Source organism: Epargyreus clarus, unplaced genomic scaffold (genome assembly GCF_041222505.1).
Source record: "Epargyreus clarus isolate Ecla_fem2 unplaced genomic scaffold, WU_Ecla_fem_2.2 ptg000035l, whole genome shotgun sequence".
NCBI lineage: Eukaryota > Metazoa > Arthropoda > Insecta > Lepidoptera > Hesperiidae > Epargyreus > Epargyreus clarus.
The window spans coordinates 10,293,304-10,307,839 of record NW_027332240.1 but is presented as its reverse complement, the minus strand read 5'-3'; the positions used below and the strand labels follow the sequence as shown (position 1 = coordinate 10,307,839).

Below are 14,536 nucleotides of genomic sequence, written 5' to 3'. Positions count from 1 at the left end.
GGTGGCCGTCCTCGGCGCTGCGTAGAGGACTCCGGGACCACACATACCGCCGTCCTTCCCGGGGTCGCTGGCCGGGCGGTTTGAGCTTCCACTCTTGCCGTCCGCAACCCCGGAAGCCCGCTTTTAGTCGCCCCTTACGACAGGCAGAGGATACCGTGGCCCTATTCTGGTGCCGGAACTACAGGGACAGACTGCTGTCTGTCCTAGCCTTGTCGCTAGGTTCAATTATTAAAAAAAAAATACCTTCCACATATGTGTACCTTATACAACAGATAATCGTATTGTATTGCGTATGTAGAAAGTGCAATTTTCATTTTCTCCCGTTGGAGGGTAGACAAATTTTCCGATTCGCTTTTGACGAACGCACTCCTGTGTCCTCCGTTTGCCGCCGACGACGCTCGATCGATACGCGAAGCGCTAGCGAGTGCAACTGGATACAAGGGGAGTGGGATGACACCGCGCTTTTGTAAATAAATACGTGCAGTGAGATAGACGTGGGAGGGTATTTTATTTCTGTTTTATATGAGATTGGAGCAGGAAGCGAGTATGCGGTTTACGTGATGGTCACTGTCGCCTGTGGACACGTGCTATAGTCCGCGTAAAACTGCAAATGTAAATGAATCGTGACGCACTAGCAAATTGTATGACTACACCTGCTCGCAACAACTTCAGAGCGGACTAGCAGTTTGGCGCGGACTATACCAACTCAAATATGCAAAGGGAATTCTATCTGAACCCGGTCAAAGATTCGTTGCTTCTTCTGTGAAGGCGATTGTAGCCCTATTTGTAAGTCAGCCGACATCGGCATACTCCCACCGAAACGCAAAAATAGAGTGTGGTAGTAGTACCATGCGAACTATGATTATACCATCAAATTTGTAGTTAGTATTAAATTAGTTGGCTTCAAGCCTTTTTTGTAAGATCCGTCCACCATGCTAGAAGGGGTTGATACTTTATACAAAACTATTATATGAAATCAAATTGAAACGGAATATTTAAAAAAAACCTTACGAATGCAATCGGATCCTACATGTTCGAATGCCTCGACTCTTTCTCATTCTACTATTGTTAATTGCTGAAAAATTGTATGATTGAAAAATAAGTGTGTTTGTCAATATGCTTCCGTTTTAAATATCGTAATGCCTACATATCTGTATGCTTGAAAAAAGAGTGCGTTCAATGGGTTATAGCTCTGTTTCAAACATCGTAACGCCAATTTTCCCCTCTCACTGCCCGTCTAAAGAAGTTTCACTTCAGTAAAATAAACATTGTACAAGTTTCTTCGACATGTGGGTTAACAAACGAAACTCCGTACATATAACAGAGTGCGTACACGACAAGGCATCACGTAAGTACATTGATTGTGTCAATTGTCCCGCGACCCCGGTGCAATTGTCCCGGACCCCGGCAATTGGCCCTAAACGAGTTAGCGCGCACCGCACGCTCAACTCATACTTGTATGCTCCATGTATTGTTGGGTTCTTTAAGTGCGGTGGAGATATATTTTACGGTTCCGTACCTCGAAAGAAAAAGGGAACCTTTATTGGATCACTTTGTTATCTCCGTCTGTCTGTTCTATTCCTCACGTACTCGTAGTTTGGGCTAGTGCCCTCAGGATCATCCCGCGTGCATACAGTTACATACTCTTGAAGAAGTCCTCAACGCCTCGTATCTGAGTTTGTTCCTTACCACACAGCTTTTATAGAGCAGAAACCACAAAGAGTTCTAACGACTTTGAATAAAGTCATACAATTTTTGAAAAAACATACTAATCCCTACCTCACTTAGGATATTAGGGATCTTACCATCAGGTGGGCTGTATTCTCGTTTACGTGCATGCTGCGACCTACAATATTACAAAAACGTAATATTACATTTTGGCTAACAATCTTTAGAGAAACTGTACGCTCATTTAAGTGCGTGCTACGACGTGCAATATTACAAAAAAAACCTACCTAACATTTTAAAATGTAATGTCATTTTGGATTACAATCTTTATTGCAACATTTTTTACCAGTGCCATAACATCGGCACGTATCACTTTCGTCTAGATACTCGGAGATATAGTTTAGTTCTATATTTAGTGGCGTACCGATGACGGGAAAGTTAATGGAAGGGGTCAATTGTGGGGTCCGACCTCGCGTTACTCATCGCCCGACGCCGCGCGGACGCGCAAATGCGCTCTTGTTAAATCTCGTTACGAATCCCTAGACAGTTATAGGTCCCATTTGTATCTACATATATTGAAAGTGTGGTAAAAACGTAGCCCTATTACTAAACCTCTGTTCTCTGTCCATCTGTCAAAGGGGTCTATCTCCTGAACCGTAATAGATACTTGATTTTTTTACAGAGTATGTATAATGGTGGCCGCTATAACAACAAAAACTAAAAACTAAAAATAAGAAAGTTGAAAATAAATATGAGTCGCCATACAAGAAACCGCTATTTTTCGACGTTTTTCGTTTTACCTATTGAACCCTAATAGGTACACAGTTAATTGTTTTACAATCCCTGTACTTCAATGGAAGCTATACTAATAAATACTGCAAATTAAAAAAGACCTGAAAATTTTGGTGGTACAGAACCCTCCGGGCGCGAGATCGGCTTGCACTTGGCCAATTATTTTTTATATAATACGGAAGTAGCAAAAGATACGGCGTACAGTCCGGCGTACCTGATGGTAAGTGGTCACTGGCGCTCATGGATATCTATAAATAATCCGGAGATAAGATTAGAGAAAGTGATCGTTCCACAGTTGGGGTCCCCTCTGTAATTTTTTTTTTGGGATTTTTGTGAAAACGTTATTTTCTTGTCGACGCTATAGTACCTATCGCATTTATTAACCTTTGACGTTTTACTTTCGTTTTGTGTTCCATTGCTGGGAACGGGGCTTTTCTCACAATTGGCAGAACACTGGATGGTACTCGACCACGCTTGCACCCCTATTGCACATTGGTGTCGTGTCGTGTATAATGTTGTATTAATAGCAATTTTTTTATAATAGTTTCATTTTTTGCACGTGTATACATTGATACACGCACTCTTATTTAAATACGCCAAAGAAACATAATTTCCTATGGGCGTAAAGATAAAGAAGTACATAGGTCCATACTCTTTATTATTTTACTAATGTAATATGGCTTTTTCTTTAAATTAATAATAATGAGCACTACGCTCGAATGATGTGGCCTAGGAATGGGTGTGGGGGTTGGTCCGGCTTTACAACCCCTCACCCCCTCGGTACGACGGCGCGTTCGATCGGACGTCCAATGATTTAAATTGGCATTTTAATTACGTTGCTTGTTAACTATAGTTTTGTATCTCAAATATTCGTATGTTCATCGATATATAATTATAAATACATAAAGGTAGTTTTTTGTTCGTACAAATTCATATGTTTTCCTCAATGATAATAAATATGGAGTAAAATAAATAAGGAGATAGAGTTACATTACTTAATCACTATCACACCCTGGTGACCGACCGAAACTGGTTTTTTAACTGAAATCAAAATGGAAACCGTTTTAGATTTAGGAAAATTTTCACAAATTCCTGAAAGAACACATTCATAAAAGATTTTAATGTAGCACAAGTTATCTCTATTAATTTATGTATATTTTTCATGCAATAGATATACTGGGTGAATTTTTCAATAGGCCTTCAGGGCCAAATCCGAAACTAACAGGAACAGCGAAAAATGCTGAAAGGAGTTACGAGGCCGATTTTGATAAAAAATAAAATTGCATCATTATTTATTTTAATATCTTTTTCGATTCCCAGCAAGGGAAAAAGATACTAAAACTAAAAACTAATGATGCAGTTTTAGTTGTTATCAAAATCGGCCTCGTAACTTCTTTCAGCATTTTTCGCTAATCTTTGTAGTTTCGAATTTGGCCTTGAAGGCCTATTTGAAAAACTCACACTGTATATATACATAATACGATAGATATACGTAAAAATAGAAGCGGTATCAGTTGAAGCTAGGACAGAAACCGATATATTGGTTTCGGTTTCAGCTACAAAAACCAGTTTCGATCGGTCACTAATTTTATCATTCGGACTCGACGTAAAAATACCAACCCGTAGATTAGTCGTGTAAATCGCACATGAACCGATCGTCGTCTCGCTTGTTACAGGTGTGAGCGCGAACAAGATCGCGAAGCGCACGGAGCTCGCGCCGAACAAGGGCGGGCCGTTCGCGGCGGCGCTGCGCACGCTCGCCAAGAACGCCGGCCCCGACGGCAAGGACGGTGAGTCGCACGCTGCCGCCGCTACCACCATCCCCGCTTGTGTCCCACTAATGTGACGTGGCAACGGTTGACTATCATTGGCAATTGGATATTTTACAATGTAAATGTTTTTGTGATATAGGGGTCAAGTATTACATAAACAGAATTTTAGTAATTTTCTTCCAATTTTCAGCATAAGTAAGAAAAACTCCCTCTCCGCCTAAGTTGAAATAAACATTGGAATCAGGAAATAAATTTTGCAAAACATCAGAAATAATAATAAATACTGCTTATTCGAGTAAACCCTTCCCTTTATATCCTATGTTTTATTGAATTTTATTTCATTATTCGAAATAAACCTAAGAAATAAATAAATAAATTAATCTAATTATGAGTAATCTCGTATGTCTCATTATATTTAGTTTTGCAAATTGAGGCTTATTCGAAATAAATTTTATCAATAATCTTCATTTGGCTCATTCAAAATATACTCAGTTACAAATTGTGGCTGATTCAAAATTGCATTAAATGCACAAATTATTTTAATTACCTAGTTATTTTTTTATTAACATATAACATTATTAAAATATTATTTCTCGAATTATATGTATCATTTTCCGTATAAATACGCTGAATATTTTATTTTTCAATATAAATGAAATATGACTGTACCATTTGCTAAAACAAAGTCAACCGTTGCTTCGTTCCATATCTATTGATACTTGTATATTAATACAATATTTACATCTTTTATATGAATAAATCCAACAACCATACACTTGTTGGGTTACCACGTCCATATTAAATTTATTATTTTAGAAAATAACATATATAGGAGGTGACTTTTATAATGCGAGTTTTATGGATTTTATAATAGGAGTAATAAATAGGCTCGTGGAATTCGGAAAGGTACTGATTCCTTGACAAATAAATGTAGCTGAAGGGAAATTTAAGTTTTTGTTGCATTTTATGACTTTTTTATTTTTCCATATCAGCAAAGATCTATCGCAATAAATAACTTTTTCCAACTGGCGATATAATATGATTAAAATATTTATCGTAAATAAATTCCAAGGGATCATTATCTTTATGTGCTAGTATTTTGTATAACTATATATAATAACAATATTTTATACTAACAGCGATCACATTTAAAACGTTTGTATCGATATTCGACATATTTTATAGCAGTTTAAATCGTCTAAGGATACTATAAAGATTAAGTTATTATTTATCAGCTTAATTTAATGAATTAATTAATTATCAGCTTAATTTAGTGTATTGTTTACAGGACAACAATTATTTAATACATAGTTGTTAGTTTATAACACTTATGTTAAGAAGATTTTTTATTGTTAATATATTTGCATATTTTAGGTTTAGTTAACGTTTCAGATGCTCTCATAATTTTCAGATTTTTCATTGAACTGTACGTATCTAACATTTTAATATTGTATTTTCAAGTTTATGCATATTGCATATATGCGAATTCTATATCTTGAAGTTGTTTTTTGGCATATTCTCCTGTGATTATGATAGTTTGAATTAGCTCATATACATTCTTTTCCAATGCTTAAAATTATAGCATTTTCTTTAATGACCATTGCTTTTTAATCTTTTTTCCAATCGTAATGTAATAGAGATAATTTATTACTTTTGAGTACATTATTTTTTTTTTTAAATTATGAATTACAATGGATCGAAACATAAACTTGTTAGGACACTATGTGATATAATGAAAGTCTGTTAAATAATGATCGTCAGCTACAAAAGCTTTATCAAAGATATACGATCGTAGCAATCCCTCAACAAGCGTTTATCAAACTTTGTCTTTTGTATTACCTCTGTCGTGTTACGTGTGCATTAAAAAATTAATCAGCTGCCCTTACGGCCTGAGAGATACAACTTAATTCGCGCGTTGTTTATAGTAGATACCTAATTTCTTTTTCCACACAAGAATGATACTCACTCTACTAACAATTTAACTTTCCCTCGCCATTACTAATCCGAGTGTCCAACCGTGAGCTAATCCAATCGTATCATAAGCGTGGAGTGTAGCATCGCGCTAAACCGGCAAGTGTACAGGCACGGGCGCCACGAGCGCGGCGGCGGAGCGCGAGGCGGGCAAGGACAAGGCTCCGGCGGCCGCCAAGCGCGCCTCCCCGCACCACCTGGCCGCCAGCGGCTTCCAACCCTACCGGCCGGATGAAAGGTGAGGATATACCTCAATATGTATTGTATATTTCAGGTGTTTTAGGGAGGCGGTGTCGGAGCGAATGGGGAACCAATTTGCGTATCCGCGAGCGTTGCATTGTGATTATACAGTTCGTTTTATGGATATGCAAGAGTCCTGTCTGTGTGCATAAATGTGATTGCGATCTGAGCTTCAATTAAACATACTCCTTTATTATTTAATTTTTTTATATAATGTGAAATACTTTTTTATAATATAGGAGTAGCAGACAAGCATGCAGTCCACCTGATGGTAAGTGGCTACTGCCGTTCATGGACATTTGTAATCAACCCCAGATAGGATTAGATATCATACCTCAGGTCAACTATCTATGCGCAACTACCCCTCAGCACTAAGCTGGAAAGCCTCGGAAAAGTATGTCTCCCTAACCACACCTTCAAACCAGAATACGGCAGCTTTTAACATTGATGTTATGAGGCAGAAATAGGTGTAGCGGTGGTGCCGCCGAAACAGAAGCACAAAGGATTCTACCTTCAAATGTATGTGCATATGTTCGCATTACATACAAATGACGACTTTTTTATAAGAGTCGGAGAACTTGTTTAAATATATTTGAAGTAACAGAGGAGCATGCAGTCCACCTGATGGTAAGTGACTGCCGCACATATCCAAGGTGTTAACGAGAAAAATACGTTTGCCCATCAGGTTATCCCACCCCGCGGCGTCGTTCCCACTGCTGGAGCCGAGCGCCTACTCACCGTACCCCCACCCTGGCCTATACTCCAGTGCTGCCTTGCAGTACAGGTAATTGTCGTTATTCTATTAATATATTAGACGTATAAGTGACCATTTTAAATATTTAGTTTTTTTTAAATACTCTCTTAGTTATTGCTTGCGTGTGTCTAGAATGAATTTGAATATATTGTTGCTCTTTCGTAAATCTTCTTTCGTAAGCTTTATTTAACGTTTTATTTATTCCACAATATTAATAATGTAACTTAAATGATAATATAGTAGAAATAATTTATACATAATATAATAAGAATGTAAGCTTCGCCTCACTGATATACATTTGCAAAAAAGGCATTGCATATTACATAGATAACAATAGATAGATCATTTCATAGAGATTAGATAGGTCATTTCTAGAAAAGAGCTAGAAATTTCTAGAATTTTTTAGATTTTTGTCTGTCTGTTTATTTAAAGTCGCATTGCACCAACACAACAGATTTTAATTCAATGAATATTTTTTCCGTATTTTGACTTAACATATTTTAGTCCACATTTCATTTAAATCAATCGGCTCTATCAAATGTGATTTCAATTTAAAGTCAGAATTAATTTCATGATGTTTATGCGTAGCAGAGAACTTCACCGGTGTGCTCGGTGAGCCATCTTCCAAAGATGGTGTTTTATAAGTGACGTTATTTTTTAATTTACGCGAACATAATATGTTGAACATAAATTGTTGGGGAAAATTGTTAAGTTTAAAAATATTTTATAAATTATTCTATGCGCTTGCTTATATTAACGTTAGAGCTTATGACATTTCTTATGCGAATGTGCATTAGCGAAAATTTAATTGCTAAACATGCTACCGAAAATATAGCTTTATGCTTTGATTGCATGTACTAATAAAAAAAAGTACTATCAGTAAAAATCTAATAATGGGTTCACTTAAAAACGGAATCAGACGTGTAGTGTATTTAAGTCTTAGAAGTATTTAAGTAAGTAACATCGATATTTAGAAATTATAAAAATAATATTTTAATACACATTTTACCTTTCAACCGTAGCTTGTAAATAATTTATGCGATATTGATTTTCATTTATATTTGATTTTTAGTTTACATCAAATTTTTCTACAGTAAAGTAAATAAGTTGCAAGATAGTTAATTTTATCAGGCGTTACCTACTTTGCGGAAATCCATGCTATTAAGTTAAGATTAAAACTACTTCGCAACAATCCGCTACAAATATGTATGATGGTGGTATGTATGGTGTTGTGTATTTTTATTTTTTTGCATCTGCACGCATCCTTTGTGGGAGGGAGGGTTGTACATACTGCATGGTTTAAAATATAACACATAAATATTTGTAGCGGATTGTTGTGAAGTAGTTTTAATGTTAACTTAAATTGTTAAAATGCATATTGAATTTAAAATTTATTTTTGAAAGTTTTTCATCTGACACTACATTTATTTTCATTCACACGAATGCAAAGTTCAGCTTAGACTTTACGGACTATAATTTCTGGTATTAATTTGTTCTTATTTTTTATTTTTATTAAAATGCATCGTGATTGGTGTGTGTAGGTTAGCGGCGGAGGAGCAGATGTACCTCGAACGGGTGTTCCGCAGCGGCGTGGGCGTGGGCGTGGGCTGGCTGCCGCCGTACGCGCTGTACCCGCCGCTGGCGCCGCCGCTGCCGCTCGTGTCGCACGCGCCGCACGCGCCGCACGCCTCGCCGCACGCCGCCATGCACGCCGCGCACGCCCCCATGCACGACGACCGCGAGAAGGAGATAGCGTTACAGCGCGAGCGCGAGAGGGAAAGAGAGCGAGAGAGGTGAGATCTTCATTCATTTAATCACATAATTTGTGCCGCACGACCCACTGCACGCCGCGCAAGCGCCACTGCACGACGATTGCGAGAAGCGCGAGCGCGAGAGAGAGAGAGAACGAGAGAGGTGAGGTCTTCATTCATTTAATTATATAATACGCCCCGCTACACGTCGCGCACGCGCCGCTGCATGACGATTGCGAGAAGGAGATAGCGTTACAGCGCGAACGCGAGAGGGAGAGGGAGCGAGAGAGGTGAGATCTTCATTCATTTAATTACATAGTTTGGGCCGCACGCCGCGCTGCACGCGCCGCTGCACGACGACCGCGAGAAGGAGATAGCGTAGCAGCGGGAGCGCGAGAGGGAGAGGAAAAGAGAGAGGTGAGATCTTCATTAGTTTAATTACATAATTTAAGCCACATGCCCCGCTGTATGACGAACGCGAGAAGGAGATAGCGCTGCAACGGGAGCGCGAGAGAAAGAGGGAACGGGAGAGGTGAGATATTAACTAATATGATTTATTGTGTTGCATGGTTTTAGACTTTAGAAAATATTTTCTTTAATTATACATATTTAATCGATAGGTTAGTAATTTCTGGTATTAATTAGTATTCATATTTATTTATTACTTATTTTTTAATATTATAGTAGAGGATCCTAGTATATGACGATCTTTACCGAGATGGTTAATGGATGAAACGTATTTTTATCAAATTAAATATGTCAAAAATTATATTACAAATGGGTTGACTAAAAAATTTCAGTCCAGAATATGATTATTTATCTTTGGCCAACTTGCTTACCTGTTTATAGCTGCTTACGCAAGGGTTGTAATAGGATAAAATTGGTCAACCTAACATTTGCATATTTTATAGGCTTCATACTTTCGATTGGTATGTAATTTTTCCAGTAACCAGACCAGTGAAATGTTTAAGAAAAAAAAATAATTGTAAAAAAAAACATACTCTGGACTGAAGTTTTTTAAACAACCCATTTGCTATAATAATTAAATACATATTTAATTCGACTCAAAATACTTTTCATCCATTCACCAGTTCGGTGAAATTCGTCTTATATCGGGATCTTAGACCATTATTAAAGTTTTTATTTTACAATTATTTTTTATTTAATGTTTGTTTTAAAAAAAATACATTGGAGGCGAAGGTTTGTCATAAAAGTTTGTGTTGTAATTTTAAGAGGTGTTTTTTTCTTTTTGTTTCTGTCGGTTAACGTAGAGCGTGGTCGTTGTGCAGGGAGCGCGAGCAGCGGGAGAAGGATCAGCGCGAGCGCGAGCGCCTGGCGCGCGAGAAGGAGGTCCGCGCCCGCGACGCGCTGGCCGCGGCGGCGCTGCACGCGCACCCGCACCTGCTGCCGTACGGGCTGCCGCGCGCGCTGCCGCCGCCGCTGCTGTACCGCCCCTACCGCCAGTACGCGTACGAGCCGCCGCCCGCCGACGCCGAGCCGGACGCCGCGCCGCCCGGCCGCGGTGAGCCGCCCGCGCCCGCCGCGCCGCCCGCCGCGCCCGCGCTCTGACCCGCCGCGCGCGCCGCCGCGGAGCCCCCCGCCGACCCCGACCCTCGCAAGCCTGAGGGCCTGGCCACATAAAACACGTATTCTAGCGCCGCGCTGGAGCGTTAAGGCTAGGAGGAAATCCTGGCGCCGCTGTGTCCTATTGTCCTGAGTTGCTAGTGAGCGGTCACAGGCGTACGCGCGTTCTCGTCCGCCCGCGCGTAATTTTTTTTACAGTGACGCTTGTACGCAAATCTGTAGAAAATAGAACGCCGAGCATCGCGACAGACGTACGCGTCCGCGCTCCGTGTGACCGCTCAGTAGTGACTCAGTACAACACAACTCGGCGCTGGAGCGCGGTGACAGGATTTTGTTCTAGAGCTGACGCTTGGCGCGGCGCTAAAATACGCGTTCTGTTTGGCCGGGCCTTAATCCCATCCCCCAACCGACCGATACTGACGCTATTAGCAATACACCCGATATAAACTTCGTGAAAGTTGACGCTAACACGACTAACGCCACAGTTGGTGTATAGCGGGGAACTCGTGTTAATATATAACGGAATTCTATTAATTGAATTACATATCCTTTAAAGGTCTTAATATGTAGTTTTAACTGTAATTAAAATGTTAATTGACAGTGAAAGCAATAAACTTATTAATTTATCTACTTGATGAAGGTGAGATCTATGAGATCTATTTTCACATTTTATAAGTGCATGGAACAAACGACTAAGCAATATTTTTTGTAGTTGCAATGAAATATAAATACAGAAACACGAAATGGTTAATAAATTTAATGTAATTGCCATTATATATTAACACACTTATTATCGTATAAAGCACTAGCAGCGCTTGAATATCAAGTTACAATAAATATATGTAACGATTGCTAATTCTGCGGGCACTGCGATACTATCGTAGTACTTAATGGATTGAACAAGTAGACTTATTTATTATTATTATGAGTTACAAGTAGTAACTTAGCCTAAAATTACTACCTCAGTCTACATGTATAGATGTTAATACGATTTTATTAAAACTACCATAATGCCTTGCAGAACGACAAGTATTTTACGTAAGCAAGTGATGAACTCGATAATTTTTGTAAAACTCTGAACAAAAGTTATTTTTATATTTGTGTAATACTTCGACTTAACCGTGGACTCCAGAGATAGTTTCAGACTTGGTGTAATCGTGGTGTCGTGTGTGTATTCCTAAATCGAATGGAACGATGTGCAATCCCTCTCATACTTCAAAACTTTGACCCAATACCCTCGACGCGACTTCCCTCGTTCTTTCTCACTCCCACATTAAACATTAGAAAGAGCCAGTGGATCGTTATGAGTGCAATAGTGTAACTATTAGTTCCTACAGTGTTGTAAACTGGATCGAATGGATATACGTTTGAAACGCAATTGTTATAAAGAAATATTTGTTTTAATTTCTGCTAATATTGTGACCACTCGGTGTCGAATGAGCCACAAACTGTAATTTTAGTTTGTCACCTTCCAATGATTGGAAATCCTTGTAATATTTTTCCCCGATTCGTATAAGAGACTAATACAAATTATAAACACTTAATTATTAGCTAGTAAGCGTCATTCAAGTAAATATACGGATAATAATTGATTAATTAATTTTTGTAACTTTTTTCATATTGAACTGTCATTGATGTAAAAAGCACTGCCATATACGAATAGGCCAAATAGTTTGTAATGAATAAGCCTTAATGTTACTAAATAAATTTAATGTATAATAATAGGTATTAATGTGAATGTTTCATTATTATTATAAGCTACGAATAGGCCTACTATTATATAACTCGTGAACAGGCCAATAATGAATTTTTGAAATTTTCAAATTGAGTTTTTCTTATACATACACCTTTTTGATTCTTTCAATTCTCTCATTGATTATTCATAAAAAATGTATTATTTCAATGGCGTTTCATTCGTAGATTTTTTTTAGAACTTTTTGTTCGATGCGCAATGAAATGTTTTTTTTTTAAGCGAGGTCGGTACCTGCCCGGAGCAGGTGACATGTGTAGATAGTCGCGCGGTATTTAAATACGTTTCTCGCCCCTAATGTGTATATCTGTCGATGTACAATATATTTGTAAACGCTAATCCGTGTAAACGATTTTCACCTATATACTGTACTGTGTACGATACATGAATCGCATGCACGGATCCGTCAATTAATGTTAAGGGACGGCGACGGCCGGCACGTCACCGGCACGACACCGGAACGTCACCGGAACGTGCCGTCCGTCTCCGTCTGTGTCGCTCGTCGGACACGATCCACCGCGGCGTGTACTCAGGTCGCGGGGTCTCAACGGAACCTCGCGAGTCGATGCCGGACTTCGAATGGTGCGGAAAGTGTAAAGGTTCATCTATATCCGCGGACATTTAACGGGTCGGCCGCGGACCGCAGATAAAATAATATTTTCCTATACAATATTTTGACTGGCACGGCCCGTGTCGCGCGGCTGTGTTACGGTAGATATAAATATGTTAATGAACATTGTATAGGAGAATATTTTGTCTGCTACGCGATTGTAGCGCTCAATGTCCGTAGGTGTAAATGAGCCCTTCTAAATTTGATGGTTTGTCAATGAAGTGTTAACTATGTAGGCAGCCGTGAGGTGTTATTAGTATGGCGGTGGATGGTGTCGGCGGGCGGGCGGGGCGGGGCGGCGAGGTCGGCGCTAATTCTTCTTTTATAACTTTAAGTAGGCTTTAAATTGGGCTCGACCGTCAGCTTCGCGACGTCTCTACTGCATTTTGTGATAAGACTTATTTCCGTGCAGTATTCGAGCGACCCGCCGCCCCGCGCCCGCCGGTCGAACGTTGAAACGAAATATAATATTTTATAATAATAAATGGTAACAAAAAAATGATATCGAAAGTAAAAAAACCTCTTTGTACGTTTAACTTAGATAGTTATTATTAATTTTAGCTTTTAATAGTGTTCAAAATATTTTTCACGTTATCGTTTACGTCACGCGGCGCGTAGTCGCCGGCGCCGGGAGCCTGTAAATACTACGGATAGCTAGACGAGATATGGACAATACCTAACAAGTGGAGAAATTATGATTTTATTGAAATACATTCAGTGAAATTATTATCGATGCATGCTGAGCCCGCGGCGAGCCGTCCGCGGCGCGCGGCGGCCGGGCGGTGTTTTTATTTTATGTTGTTCATCCCCCTCCCCCTCCCCGCTTGCGGTAGTGTGTAGTGCATTAGTGTTGACGCAGAATATACACATTTTACACATATTTACACATGTGCAGCATTACAGATGGGCTTATGAAGAAGAATAGTTCAATTTTAGAATCTATTGATGTTTGATATCTACAGATAGTACAGGTTGATTCATACAGAATTCGAAGGTGTATTTATATTACCTTTTTAGAAATTCAAAGCAAGTTTTATTACCAAAAATATTATTATTGTGCATAAAAGATACCTTAGTATTAGAATTATTTAATTGGCTACCGTCAAAAATATGCGGTGTGTACCGCCGTTGTCGCCGTTGTACCGTTTGTCTCACACGTTTCGGGTTCGATCCCCGAAAAAATAAACATATAATTAACCTAGGAAGATTGCTGTAAGACTATAACGTAGAAAGAAAATAAACAATTCTTGTCTTCGGTTTTTTTGACACTACTAACAGAAACTACGATAGGCCTGCAATCTGTAGTGGAAAAATACTTAGTGGCCACCCTGTGTACAGTATTTTCAAAAAACCTTGAACCAAAACGGGACCAATAGACGTAACTTGCTTTCTAAAGTAAATAAGTCTATATGAGGCTGTAAGAACCAGAGTAGCCTAACTACAAAAACATGATTTACGATATACGATATGGAGAAAGTTAAAGTATATTATAGTCCGCTCTGAAGTTGTTGCGAGGAGGTGTAGTCATACACTTTACGATGGCGACGCGATTCATTTCTATATTCAGAGCGGACTTGCAGTTTAAGCGGACTATACAACATTTTTAAATAAGAAAATACAGACAGGTCAAAATTCCATTCTGAT

The 14,536-nt window shown here is 39.0% G+C and overlaps 1 protein-coding gene across 1 annotated transcript in view; it reads left to right on the top strand.

Annotated features, from left to right (window-relative positions):
- px (MAP7 domain-containing protein plexus) overlaps positions 1–13,621 on the top strand; it is a 147,465-nt gene extending 133,844 nt beyond the window's left edge. Inside the window, exons 20-24 of the mRNA XM_073091811.1 lie at positions 4,137–4,250; positions 6,315–6,441; positions 7,129–7,227; positions 8,739–8,990; positions 10,238–13,621. Coding sequence (XP_072947912.1) covers positions 4,137–4,250; positions 6,315–6,441; positions 7,129–7,227; positions 8,739–8,990; positions 10,238–10,517 — 872 coding nt within the window. The 3' untranslated portion in view covers positions 10,518–13,621. The remainder of the gene's footprint in view (positions 1–4,136; positions 4,251–6,314; positions 6,442–7,128; positions 7,228–8,738; positions 8,991–10,237) is intronic.
- The last annotated feature ends 915 nt before the right edge of the window (positions 13,622–14,536 follow it).